The sequence below is a fragment of the Natrix helvetica genome, assembly GCF_964273705.1.
Source record: "Natrix helvetica genome assembly, chromosome: 8".
Lineage (NCBI taxonomy): Eukaryota > Metazoa > Chordata > Lepidosauria > Squamata > Natricidae > Natrix > Natrix helvetica.
The window spans coordinates 11,298,875-11,311,254 of record NC_138559.1 but is presented as its reverse complement, the minus strand read 5'-3'; the positions used below and the strand labels follow the sequence as shown (position 1 = coordinate 11,311,254).

General features: G+C 45.0%; 1 protein-coding gene across 3 annotated transcripts; it reads right to left on the bottom strand.

Annotated features, from left to right (window-relative positions):
• Positions 1-662: 662 nt before the first annotated feature.
• NEFM (neurofilament medium chain) lies at positions 663-10,554 on the bottom strand. Of its 3 annotated transcripts, none has more exons than XM_081960732.1 (4): positions 9,408-10,554; positions 5,327-5,451; positions 1,841-3,095; positions 663-1,804 (listed from the first exon to the last, which is right to left on the bottom strand). In XM_081960732.1, the coding sequence occupies exons 1-4, from the start codon at positions 10,482-10,484 to the stop codon at positions 1,271-1,273; spliced, it is 2,991 nt and encodes a 996-aa protein (XP_081816858.1). In that variant the 5' UTR covers positions 10,485-10,554; the 3' UTR covers positions 663-1,270. The 3 variants fall into 3 exon arrangements, with proteins under 3 accessions (XP_081816858.1, XP_081816859.1, XP_081816857.1); XM_081960733.1 differs by having other exon boundaries at positions 1,874-3,095; XM_081960731.1 differs by having other exon boundaries at positions 663-3,095.
• Positions 10,555-12,380: the final 1,826 nt, after the last annotated feature.

Below are 12,380 nucleotides of genomic sequence, written 5' to 3'. Positions count from 1 at the left end.
GACCTCGGCTTTCCTTAAAGCACGAAGCCAACTCCTTGTCCCGATATAACCCCTTTTATTTAGGTTAAAGAGAATTCCTCTCCAGCAAAGTCCCGGCAAACAGTCTTTCATGAGATTTCACAACTCCAGACCTTTATCAGGTTTGGAGATTTGCCAGGCCAATATCTTCCACTCTGTAGCAGACAATACTTGACAAGAAGTCAGGAACAGATCTTCACTCTAATGAATTGAACTAATTGTCTCCTGCAAACTCCCTTCCCCTTTCTCTCCTCTTTATTCCCTATGGGAGGGGCCATTCAGCATCCATCTGTCTGTGCCTTTACTCCCGAGTCAGCCCTTGTTTCTTAGTGTTCCCTTCTCCTGGCAGCTCTGCGCAAGGGCACATCGGGAACAGGCTCCAGCTGTTCTTCTGCCTCCCTGATCTCCAACTCTGAAGGCAGCTGGTAACTGTCAGATGGCCCCAACTCCCTCTCTGCCTCTGACACAGAGCCCCTATCAGGACCTTTCCCAGACTCCAGGAGTGGCCCATGTTCCTCCCAAACCTTCTCACTGTCTGAGTCCGTCACCAGCTCCTCTGGCCACTGGTGGACCACAACAAAGAACTACCTAACCCTTAAAACGTTGGACCTCAGAGAGAAAGCAAAGACTCCAGCAAACCAAGCTCATTTCCAATATGACCTTTATTGAGCACAAGTGGCTGTGACTGCTTAACATCAAACAACAAAAGGTTGCATACTGTGCATGTCAACGTAGGTTCTCTCATGGACAGAAGTCCCTCTTAACTGCACCAGTGAGGTAAACGTAATTGTTAAGTAGCTTAAGGCTAGGAGAATTCAGGGTATTTAAAAAAAAAATCATTCTTTTGTTATTGTTTATTTGGCTCAGTTTATTCTTTGCATAATACATCTGAAGACATTCCTCAGAAGCATCCAAACAGCAGCTTAGGAAAATTCAGCGGCGTCCCCTGGAACAGTAACAGCTCATGCATGATTTTTTTTAAAAAAACAACAAAACCCAAAAACAAAACCCCAAAGTTGTGCAGAGGGAGTGCACCGGGCTTGCATGCATCCCCCCCCCAACCCCTGGGGATGGCACAGAAATCATAAATATATCAGAAAAAAGAAAAAAACCGTCAGTCCTTTTGGAGATGCCATGAGAGAACCTGTTCTGCTTAGAAGCCGCCACTTTCATGCATTTTGTTTTGCAGCTGTCGTATGGCTTAACCTTTTGCACTAATCCAAGCTCTTTAGAGAAGGGGAATTGATTTGTTTTAGTCACCGTTTTCCTTGATTTCTTTGACTATGGAGTGTGAAGAAGTCACCTTCTCCACCGTCTTGGTGGACACCAATTTCTCTGCCACGGCATCGTCATGTTCTTCTGTCTTCTGGGTGACGGTTACAGACTTGGTGATGTAGGTGGTGGTTCCGTCACCTTCACTGGTGATCTTCTCGACTTTTTTGGTCACCACGACTTTCTCTTCGCTCTTCCCCTTCTCCTCCTCCTCAGAGGGGCTCACATCCAAACCATTGGTGACGACGCCTTTATCTTCTTCTTGCTTTGAGTCATCTTCCTCCCCCTTATCGTCAACGTCCCCATTGACTGCTATGTCTTCTTTAGTTGATTCCTTTGGACTTTTTTCTTTCGATTCTTTTTCTGCACCAACCGTGGTTGCCTTTGTGGTGGAGATAACCTCTTCCACGTCCTTCACTGGGGAGCTTGGCTTTTCAGGAGAAGATGCCTTCTCTGGAGTCCCTGCTTTCTCTGGAGAAGCCTTCTCTGGAGTCCCTGCTTTCTCTGGAGAAGCCTTCTCTGGAGTCCCTGCTTTCTCTGGAGATGCTGCCTTCTCTGGAGTCCCTGCTTTCTCTGGAGAAGCCTTCTCTGGAGTCCCTGCTTTCTCTGGAGAAGCCTTCTCTGGAGTCCCTGCTTTCTCTGGAGAAGCCTTCTCTGGAGTCCCTGCTTTTTCTGGAGATGCTGCCTTCTCTGGAGTCCCTGCTTTCTCTGGAGATGCTGCCTTCTCTGGAGTCCCTGCTTTTTCTGGAGATGCTGCCTTCTCTGGAGTCCCTGCTTTTTCTGGAGATGCTGCCTTCTCTGGAGTCCCTGCTTTCTCTGGAGGGGTTGCTTTGTCTGGAGTCCCTGGTTTTTCTGGAGTCCCTGCCTTCTCTGGAGTCCCTGCTTTTTCTGAAGATGTTGCCTTCTCTGGAGTCCCTGCCTTCTCTGGAGAGGCTGCCTTCTCTGGAGTCCCTGCTTTTTCTGGAGTCCCTGCCTTCTCTGGGGAGACTGCCTTCTCTGGAGTTCTTGCTTTCTCTGGAGTCCCAGCCTTTTCTGGGCTGCCTGCTTTTTCTGGAGATCCTTTGTCTGGAGTGCTTGGTTTTTCAGGAGATAATATTTTTGCTGGGGATTCTGCTTTCTCTGTTTCTCCTTCTTCCTCTTCTGCTGCCTCGCCCTCTTGATCATCTTCTTTACTTTCTTTACTTTCTTCTGTCACAGGTGATTTGGGGGGTGATTTGGGAGGAGATGTTTTCACCTTTTCTACCTTCTCTGCTGCGATGACTTCTTCTACATCTCCTTCAGGCTCTTCTGCTACTTCAGGCTCAGCTTCCTCAGCTTCTCCTTCACCTGCCTCTTCTTCTGCTTCTTCCTCACCTTCTTCCTTTTCACTTTTTTCTTCTTCTTTTTCTGATCCTTCTTGTGCCTCATCAGATTTCGCACCTTCCTCTTCTTCCTCCTCCTCCTCCTCCTCTTCTTCTCCTTCCTCTTCTGGGACTGCAGCTGCAACTGCAGCCTTTTCCTCTGCTATAATTTCCTCTTCTAGAACTTCCTCCTCCTTTTCTTCCCTTGCCAGAGTTTCTGCAGCCAGTTCTTCAGCCATGGCTTCAAGAGCTTCATCCAGTTCACTTTTCTCATTCTCTACTTTGGTCTCTTCAATTATTTCTTCTACAAACTTGTGTTGGACCTTTAATTTTGGTGGTTCAGCTTTTGATTTCTGTATTTTGGTAGTTGATATTGTTATGGAAGGTTGCCTATGTGTAAATGTTGGCCCAGTAATGCTTCCAGAAAAGGCACTGAATCTTGTTTCTTCACCCTCAAGAAGTTTCCTACAGAAATAAGAGGGAAAATGTTAATATGGATCACCAATATCTCAAGCCAAGGTGTGCATGGGTATGTGTGTATATAGCAACAGCATTTAGATTTATATACCACTTCACACTCACTTTACAGCCGTCTCTAAGTGGTTTACAGAGACAGCCTATTGACCCCAACGATCTGGCTCCTCATTTTACCGACCTCGGGAGGATGGAAGGCTGAGTCAACTTTGAGCCGGTCAGGATCAAACTCCAGGTGGTGGGCAGAGTCAGCCTACAATACTGCTCTCTAACTACTGCGCCACCATGACAAGAATAGCATAGCAATAGCAACAGTCCTTAGACTTATATACCACTTCACAGTGCTTTATAGCCCTCTCTAAGTGCTTTACAGAGTCAACCTATTGACTCCAACAATCTGATCCTCATTTTACCAACCTCAAGATGATGGAAGGCTGAGTCAACTGTGCACTGGTGAGAATCGAACCCCTGGCAGTCAAGCAGAATTAGCCTGCAATACTGCATTCTAACCACTGGGTCACCACTGTTCTTTGTATACATCCTCCTGCACACCCAAAGACAGATGGACCTCTCTGCAAGAAGCTGAAATAGGTTTAAATAATTCTTTCTTTAGTAAAGAGAGCAGTGACATCTTGCACTTCTTAACAGTCTTAATATTCTCTTTCTGAACCACTTTACTGATGTGAGTGGAAGAGATTGGTCATTAACTTCCAATTCATGTCCTCCTGTAGAGGAAACAACAGGAGGTTGTTACTTCCTGTTACTTCCCTTACATCTGCATAATTTATATCTTCATTTTCCAGATTATGTTTATTTCTGAGAGATCATTCATGAATGCAAAGATGAGTCTACTTTTAGAAGTACTAAAAATCCTTGTATTGCTTTGAAGAACCTTTGCATTGGTTTAAAGAGCTGTTGCATGAACTGGAATGCAGATTAGGCCCACTGACCAATCCAAATATTTTTTTAATCAGTGACAGTATGCTTAAAATACAACTGAACTGTGCCCTTTACATATTTTTTTTCTTTTTGTAGTAAACTAATAATATCTACAGTTGTTGCTATTTCCCCCAGGAACAGCTAGCAACTTTGAATGCCAACTGGAATTTCTAACTATTGTCTGCAAATAATACTCCATGTACTAAATTAATCCTTTTGTTCATTAAAGTGAACAAAGAATTTGAATCATTAAAATGAAAGGTATGATTTCTCTTAAGAGCAATTTCCTTTGCATACATGCATATTATCACATTCTTTGTGATACACACTTTCAAAATAGATCTATGTTGGAAACAATTAAACTCTTCAGGGAAGCTTAAATATTTAGTATAACGACTTATTGACATAGAATTAAAATATCTTCCTGGATTAAAAAAAAAATACAGGCATATAGTATCCAGTAGCAGCATCCAAGTAACATATTTTTTTAAAAAATCCTTTATTTATTACCATAGCCAACAAGGACCAATTGTACTATTTGTTTGGGAACCTGTAGTCAAAATAATTCCCCTAGATTAGCAATCTCCTGGAACTTGTTTATTTGACTTTTGGAAAAATCCAAAATAATCCTAAACCAAAATATAAAAAAAGGTTAATAGCAATGACATAATGTTATCTATGATACTAATGTGAACTTAAAAAGGAAAACAAAAAAACTTTGAATGTTCAATTAAATTTTCCTTTGGGGGTTTCTAAAGGTGTTTAAAAGAAGAAAAATCTTCCATTCTGGGCTGCACCAGCTACATTTTGTAAAATGAGAAAGGGAAAAAATGAACTTCAAATGAACTTCAAATGTGCTGTTTCTTGAAATGAACTTCAAGAAACAGCACATACTACTAGTCCTACTGATTTCAGCAAGGGCTGTGTTAATATGGTAATTCCATAGCATAACACATAAACTTAAATATAAGTCAGGAAATGATTAATAATTACACTTAGGACAAAAGCATCCTCCATTGAAAATCACAGTTGATCTCTTTCAAGCCAAGAAATGTTCCACCAAAGGAATTGGGTAACTTTCTACCACACAGAAAACAAAGTTACTTAAGAAGCAGAAAACATGATTGCTTGACCAGATATCGAGTCAAAGAGTGCTAAGATGCCAGCAAAACTCCCTGCTAGCAGTCACAGTGCCTCCTCTGTTGCAGCTGAGTTTTGGTGCAGCTAAGAGTGTCTGCAATCAAAGTGCCTGTCTGGTTATATCTGCATTGCGTTCTCAATACCTGTAGGCAGCAATTTCGATATCGAGAGCCATCTTGACATTGAGGAGATCTTGGTATTCCCTCAAATGACGGGCCATCTCCCACTTCGTACCTCTCAGCTCATTTTCAAGCTGTTGGATTGTGTCCTGCAACCAAGACATAGAGTCATATGTCATAGACGGTTCTTGAGGATGGGTACAAAAAAATCTCAGGCACATTTGGATACCGGGGAGAGGGGACAGGGAACTGAAGAAGAAAGTAAAGTAGGGAAGATGACAAACTAGAAACAACCAGATTGAAAGTAGAATTAAAGGATAATGAACTCAAAATACTATCTTGACCAGAATTACTCTAATAGAACTATTTTTTTGACAGCATTATAAAAACACCCAATGCTGAGATTCTGGAAGCTCAAAGTTAAGAAGCAATAGATTGAGGAAAGTCCTAGGATGCTATTATTTGTTTGTAGAGAAGATCCTTATTGGAGTATCCCTTTTATTAAATTCTTTAAAGAACTATTTTTTAAAAATTAACTTTTCCAACCTGACTCTCTCTCAATGCTTTGGACTGCAATTCCCATCAAGTCCCATAGTTGGCCAAGTTGGCCAAGGCAGATGGGAATTGCAGTCTGTTGGGGGCTCCAGGCTGGAAAAAAAGGCTGATTCTAAAAAAATATCAACATTCTGATGGTTACCTGGACTCAGTTTTCCTTTATAAATCATGCCATTTTTGTGAAAATAAATGTTGGCATCTTGAGAATCAAAATAATCTCATTTGGGCAGGAAAGGGGCATCTTGAAAAACGATATCTTTTCGAACAACAAAAATGCCTGTAACTGAACTGCGTAGACACTTTTCTCTGAGTCAGCATGGACTTGCCTAGTTTAGTCCCTGAAGTTTTGTTGGTAAAATTTTGGAAGTGGCTTGCCATTGCCTGCCTCCTAGAGCCGAGAGTGAGTAACTGGCCCAAAGTCACCCAGTTCTGCCTAAGGTAGGAGGGAACTCAAGGTTTGCAGGTCTGTAGCTGGATGACTTAACCAGTAGACTAAACTGACGCTCTGCAGCAAAGTATTTAAGATTATTTATGTGCTGCAGCTAAAATGGTTAGCCGAGATGATTTTTTTTAACCAGTCGGCTTTGATCTGAAAAGTGAGAAGTAACTGTTTTTTTTCCAATGTTGGTTCAGCCTTCTGAAAAGGATCTTTATCCAAAGATCCTCTGGAATAGCATTTCAATGACAGCAAGAAAAGGCAATTGGGAGGAGGGGGGTAGTATCACCAGCAACCTTTTCCTCTGCTGTCTGCAGTTCAGTTTTGGCAAGGTAGATGATACAGCAAAAGTAATAATTATAACCTAATCAAATCGTAAGGAATTTAATACAGGTTAATATTAAATCTCCAGAGCTCATGCAAACAATACGGTACTTAACACACGAGATAGATTTCCCATGTCTGTAAGATTTTCACTAAAATAAGAAAAATATTGGGGCAAAGAGTTTGGGAAATCTCTGTAACTGGGATCTTCATGATATTCAGATAATTCCAGCAGTGCAAGAGATTTTCTCTGGGAAATCCCAATGAATGTGACATTGGTTTTAAGTTTGCATTACAAAATGAATTTTTGGCATAAAAAGAAAGCTGGGGCTATTAAGAGTGTTTGCTCTGCGTGGGATATTGCAGGTATACATCCCATCACTGCTTCTATTATATACTTCTGCAACGACCAGTTTTGCAGCTGCAAGGGAGATGACACTGCATCAATTTCTAAAATACCGGTAAGCCGGATGTTAAACTATCCCCAGAAATACAGCCTATCCTATCTGTTCTGCTTCCTGACTGAGGTTTATCCTAGGTTTAAAGGATTACATTTCTTTTTGTAATGCTCAATGTCACCTAAGAGGATTTTTTTTTAAAAAAAAAGCTTCCTTCTGATGCCAGCCAGACAACTTTATGACTTTTGATGCCAGAAAGTTCTGCATTGCAGAACCTTGGGGTGGATCAGACAGGATAAGACTGCATTTTAGACGGATGGACTTCCTTTTCTGGATTTTCCTTTTATCTTTTTCCTAAAAGTTAATTCAGGGAAAAGTCATTGAGATTTGCAAAGTCTGCTTTCCAAACAAGCCTGATTGGAGAGGATTAAAACTGGATCTGAAATAAAAATAGCAGCATGGATTTTTCCCCCCAACTGAGTCTGCTTTGAGATTGGTGGAGCAGGTACACCTTCTGCATTGCAGGCAGTTGCCTTCTAAAAGCAAATGTTACTCTTCCATTCAAAAAAATAGCACCCACTGCACAGAACAATGACTGTCAATTTCAGGTCATAATGAGCGATTTTGCAACTGTCTCTCCAGATTCCTGCTGAGTCATCAGCCTGCAGATGGATTTTTGGGAAGCAATAAGGAAGATAACTCTGCCACTCTAGAAATTTGGTTTTTCTATTGCAGGTATGCTTAAAGCAAAGCTTTACATGCAAATTGTTCCCTTATATCCTTTTATTCCCCCTCCCCCCACAATTTATAGCCTCTTTAGGTCTGTAGAAAAAAAATAAATAAATGCAAGAATAGAGCATTCCTGATTTGTTGCTTATTTCAACTCTTCCTTGCTTTAAAACGGTTAATGGACCGTTAATTTATAAAAAAAAACCTACTTATAGGACATGGCTTACAACCCATGCTTAGCAACTCAGACACAGAATCATATTTGATGCTCAAGCATAAAACATGAAATATTGATCAGTGCTGCCAACTCAAAAGGACACCATTCACAAGTGCTCCCCCTCCTCCATTTTTTGGATGCTGTTGAAGAGGCAGTTTTGATTAAGCTTATTAGCAATTAAGGAAATCCACTGAACGTTATTAAAATGTTCCAATTTATTCCTTTTGTATCGTGAATCTCTCCTATTTTGCCTTTTTAAAACTGATCCTGTGGGGTTTTGGGGGGTCTATATTAGTAACCCTGAGAAAGAAATCGGAACTTGAATTAACCCCCCAAAATTGCATTTCTTTCCATCCCAAGTCCTTTCCCTCAAGCATCTTCTGATCCAGCATAAATTCCATTTGATGGAGATCACTTGCCGATATTCTTCCCAATTTGTGCATTTTTGGATGGCCTGAAATAAAAGTATGACTTTTTTTTTAAAGGACCTTCTTTTTGTCATGCATTTTGAAGTGCCATTATTTCCCCTTCCAACCGCCCCATTCTCAGTTACAGGAAGAGCATCTCTTGAGGTGACGTTCTACATAATATAAGAATGTCTTCTTCCTCCTTGCTCTATTTCCCCCTCCCTTTTGTGGCATCCCTCAAGAAGCTGTGCAAGGTCCCCTCTTTCTGCGCCACTGGCAGAAATTCTGCCAGGGCTGGCACACTCACACTTCCTATTGGTGGAAACTGCCAAAAAAAAAAAAAGAGAGAGAGAGAGAGAGAGAGAGAGAGAGAGAGAGAGAGAGAGAGAGATTGGAAGGAAGCCCGGAAGAATGGAAAAGCAAGAGGCATCTCACAGTAGTGTTGTGACACGTGATCTATTCCCAAAAGAGACCTAAAGAGAAATTTTGTCTAGTCACTCCTATTTTATAAATGGATTTTTCCCTGGAGCTATAACTTATGAATTCCACTTTGACTCAAACTGCCAGGGACGTCACAAGTGCTCTCCCATTTAGTAGGGATGGTTGAGCTAATGAGGGAGGGAGAGAGCTTTCCCTTCCCTTCCTTACCTGCCCCTCCCAGTTCCATTATGTTCCACCCCCACAGCTGTAATGTTAAAGCTGAACACCCCCCAACTTCTTTCTCATGGAGGTGGGTCCATTGGTCCTTTCTGTCATCCCCCCCATTGACCTCTCCCATATCATCATAGTTTTAACTTAGACAGGATGGGGTCTTTCTTCCCCAGTTGGTGTAGAGACTTGGGAAATGCTTTGTCATTTTCCAGTTCCACCCTGCCACGCCCCCTTTGATTTAATCTTCATCTATCCATGGATAGGAGGCCCCTCCTCCTTCATTCCACCCCTCCCCCCCGCTGTGGCAGTTTCCAGCGGTCTACAAACTCTAAAGAACCCGATCCAGGAAGAGTCCCCCCCAGATCATCTATCCGAGCCCCGTGCTTACTTGGTAAGTAGAGAGATCCTGGTTGTGGCGTTCCTCAAGGTCGTTCAGCTGGCGCTCCAGGGACTCCTTCGTGCCGCGGACAGACTCCAACTCGATGCTCTTGGCCTGGAGCTGCCGCCGGTACTCGGAGATCTCTTCCTTGGCGGAGCGGATGGCTTCCTTGTTGTGCTCGGCAGCCTCGGTGAGCTTGGCGTAGCGGCACTTGAACCATTCCTCGGCCTGGACCATGTTCTGGTCGGAGTGGCATTCGAGCTGGGAGCGGATCTCCTTGAGGGCGGCCGAGAGGTCGGTCTTCAGGTAGTCCTTGCGCTCGACGGAGACGTGCGAGGCCTGGATCTGGGCCAGCAGATCGCCCACCTCTTCCTCATGGTTGCTGCGCAGGTAGGCCACCTCGTCCAGCAGGGACTGCACCTTCTTGTCCAGCTCGACCTTCACCATGGACGCCTCCTCCATGTCCTTCCGCAGGGCGCGGGTGATGGCGTCGGCATCCTCGTGGAGGCGCGCCTCGTCCTCGAAGCGCTCCTTCAAGCGCTGGATGTCCTCCTCCAGGTGCTCCGAGTCGAGCTGCAGCGCCGCCTTCTCGTGGTTGACCTGCTCCAGGGCAACGCGGAGCTCGCGCAGCTCGTGCTCCAGGGCGACGCCCAGCTGCGAGCGGCCCACCTGCTTCTGCCGCAGGGCGCCCAGCTCGGCCTCCAGCTCCTTGTTCTGCTGCTCCAGCGAGTGCACCTTCTCGATGTAGCCGGCGAAGCGGTCGTTCAGCCCCTGCAGCTGCTCCTTCTCGTTGGAGCGGGACAACTTCAGCTCCACCGTCCCGCCGGCGGCGCCGCCGCCGTTGAAGAGCGACGACTGGCTGAGCTCGAGGCTCTCGGTGGAGCTCAGCACCGTCGAGCCGTAAGAAGTCCGCGCTGGGCCCACATTGCGCTTATAAGTCGAGGAGGCCGGGCTGGGCGAGCTCCGAGACCAGGACTGAGAACGGAAGCCGCTCGACGGCGACACGCTGGCCCGGCTGAAGGTGGTCCGGCTGTCGGCCATCCGCCGGTAAGACGGGTTGCTCATCGGCTCCAGCGTGTAGCTCATCTTGGAAGACTTAGGAGAGGCGCCTTGGGCGGGTTTCCCGGCAGCGGACGACTCTGGAAAGCGGCGCCTTTTATACCGGAGCCGCACATTGTCTCCGAAGGGGGCGGGCCGGCCGGTATCGCGCGTGCTGGGGGAGGCGTGGCCGAGGGCCTCGAAGTCCCACCCTTCGAAGCCAAGCCACGCCTTTCCCCCCTCGCTTCCTCCCCCGCCAAGACTTTCAGGCCAATTCCGGATAATCCATGTCTGCCCCATTCACACAACCCTCCTCCTTTTTTTCTCCCCTCGGCCTGTATTTCCTCTCTCCTCCTTGTATCTCTTGAACGGCGCTGAAAGCTTTAATTCAGAGTGCAAGACGGAGTCACCTTCCTTCCAAAGTTTCGTGGCTTTAGGCTTGAGGGTACCAAGTATGCACGGGACTGCATTCATCACCAGGCCTTCCCCTTTTCATGCCTCTTCCCATTGCTTTTATCACTGTTGTTCTCCCCATGGATTCCCCTTGGTTAATTTTTTATTATGCTTTTTTTTTTCTCGATTCTTCCTCTGCCTTTCACCTTCTCCCCTCCCCGCTCGCTTTCCCGTAGGCGCCGCAGCTGCAGCGGAAGTCTAGGGAGCAGCCGGCCCAGTTCGCCGCCTTCCCCTCCTCCCAACGCTCTGGAGGCGGCGGGATGGAGAGGGCGGTGGCGGGATGGGGAAGCGCTGCGGCTGAACCTCCTCCCTAGGAGAACATCCCAGCAAGCAGGCCTTGTGCTTAGGTTTGGGGAAAAGGGTCTGGCTCGGACCAGTTCAGGTAAGGCGCGCGCGTGTCGCTTGGGGCAGCCATGGCGGTTTCAGCACCAAGGCCAGCTCCGCGAGAAGAAAACACTGGGAGAATACCAGAAAGTGAACAAGTCTTCGCGTGTCTATGGTGCGTGGGAAAAGGCGTGATTTGGCGCCTCTGGACAGGAGGTCCGAGCAAAAGAGTGAGTCTTGCCCGGTCTCTGCGAGTATCTGCATGCCTGGAGTTACTTTTCCATCTGCAATGCAGCGCTTCAGAGATAGCAGGAGACGGGAACCTCCAGAGTCCCACTTAAGATTCCCCCACCCTGAACCCCATCATAGATACTTTAAAAAAAAGCTTTCAAAGAAATCCCGGACAGTAAAGGTGTTGCTTCTCAAGGAATTGACATTGAAAGGTCAAATGTTCTGTACGTTGGGGGAGGGGAATTCAAAAGGAGTGGCTGTTTTATGCTAACACAAATCACTCAGGGGAACCACGGTGGCTGAAGGAGGAGAAAGAAGGGAGTAATTCAGCACAGCAGGTTGCACATTAACAAGAGTAATAATAGTTGAAAAAATGCTGAATCATTTTTTATATCTGTCCCCACCTGTTCTATGAATGCCACCTTTGCATCAGTCACCTGTCCACATTTCTTAGTCTTATACTAACATCTTCCCCCATTTGGGTTGGGAATTTTATCCATGCTCCCTCTGATAGTAAGTTCCACTAAATTAAGCAGTTTTTTTTCCCCTGCAGAAGTTGTCTGCAGCACTTGCAAAGGGTAATAGGTTAGGCAAAAGTCAGCACTATTTTGAGTCATTCCTTTGCATTCGATAGAATCATGCTCCATATTTTTTTTTAAAAAAATGGAATGACATTCTAAACATAAACTATATGTAGGGAAAGTAGACAATCACCATCTTGAAACAAATTAAAAGGTTTTGTTAACATCCAAAAGGTTCAAGGAGAAACAATTTCACATGTTGAAATGATTCAGGTATTTTTTTATTATTATGCAGTAAATTCTACTGCATACAAGAAGTCCCACTCCCAACTAAATCTACAACAGAATGCAGCTCCCCGCCCCAAACTTCTATTCTGGGTTTAATAAATTTGCCTGTGAACTTTGCTATATGTCC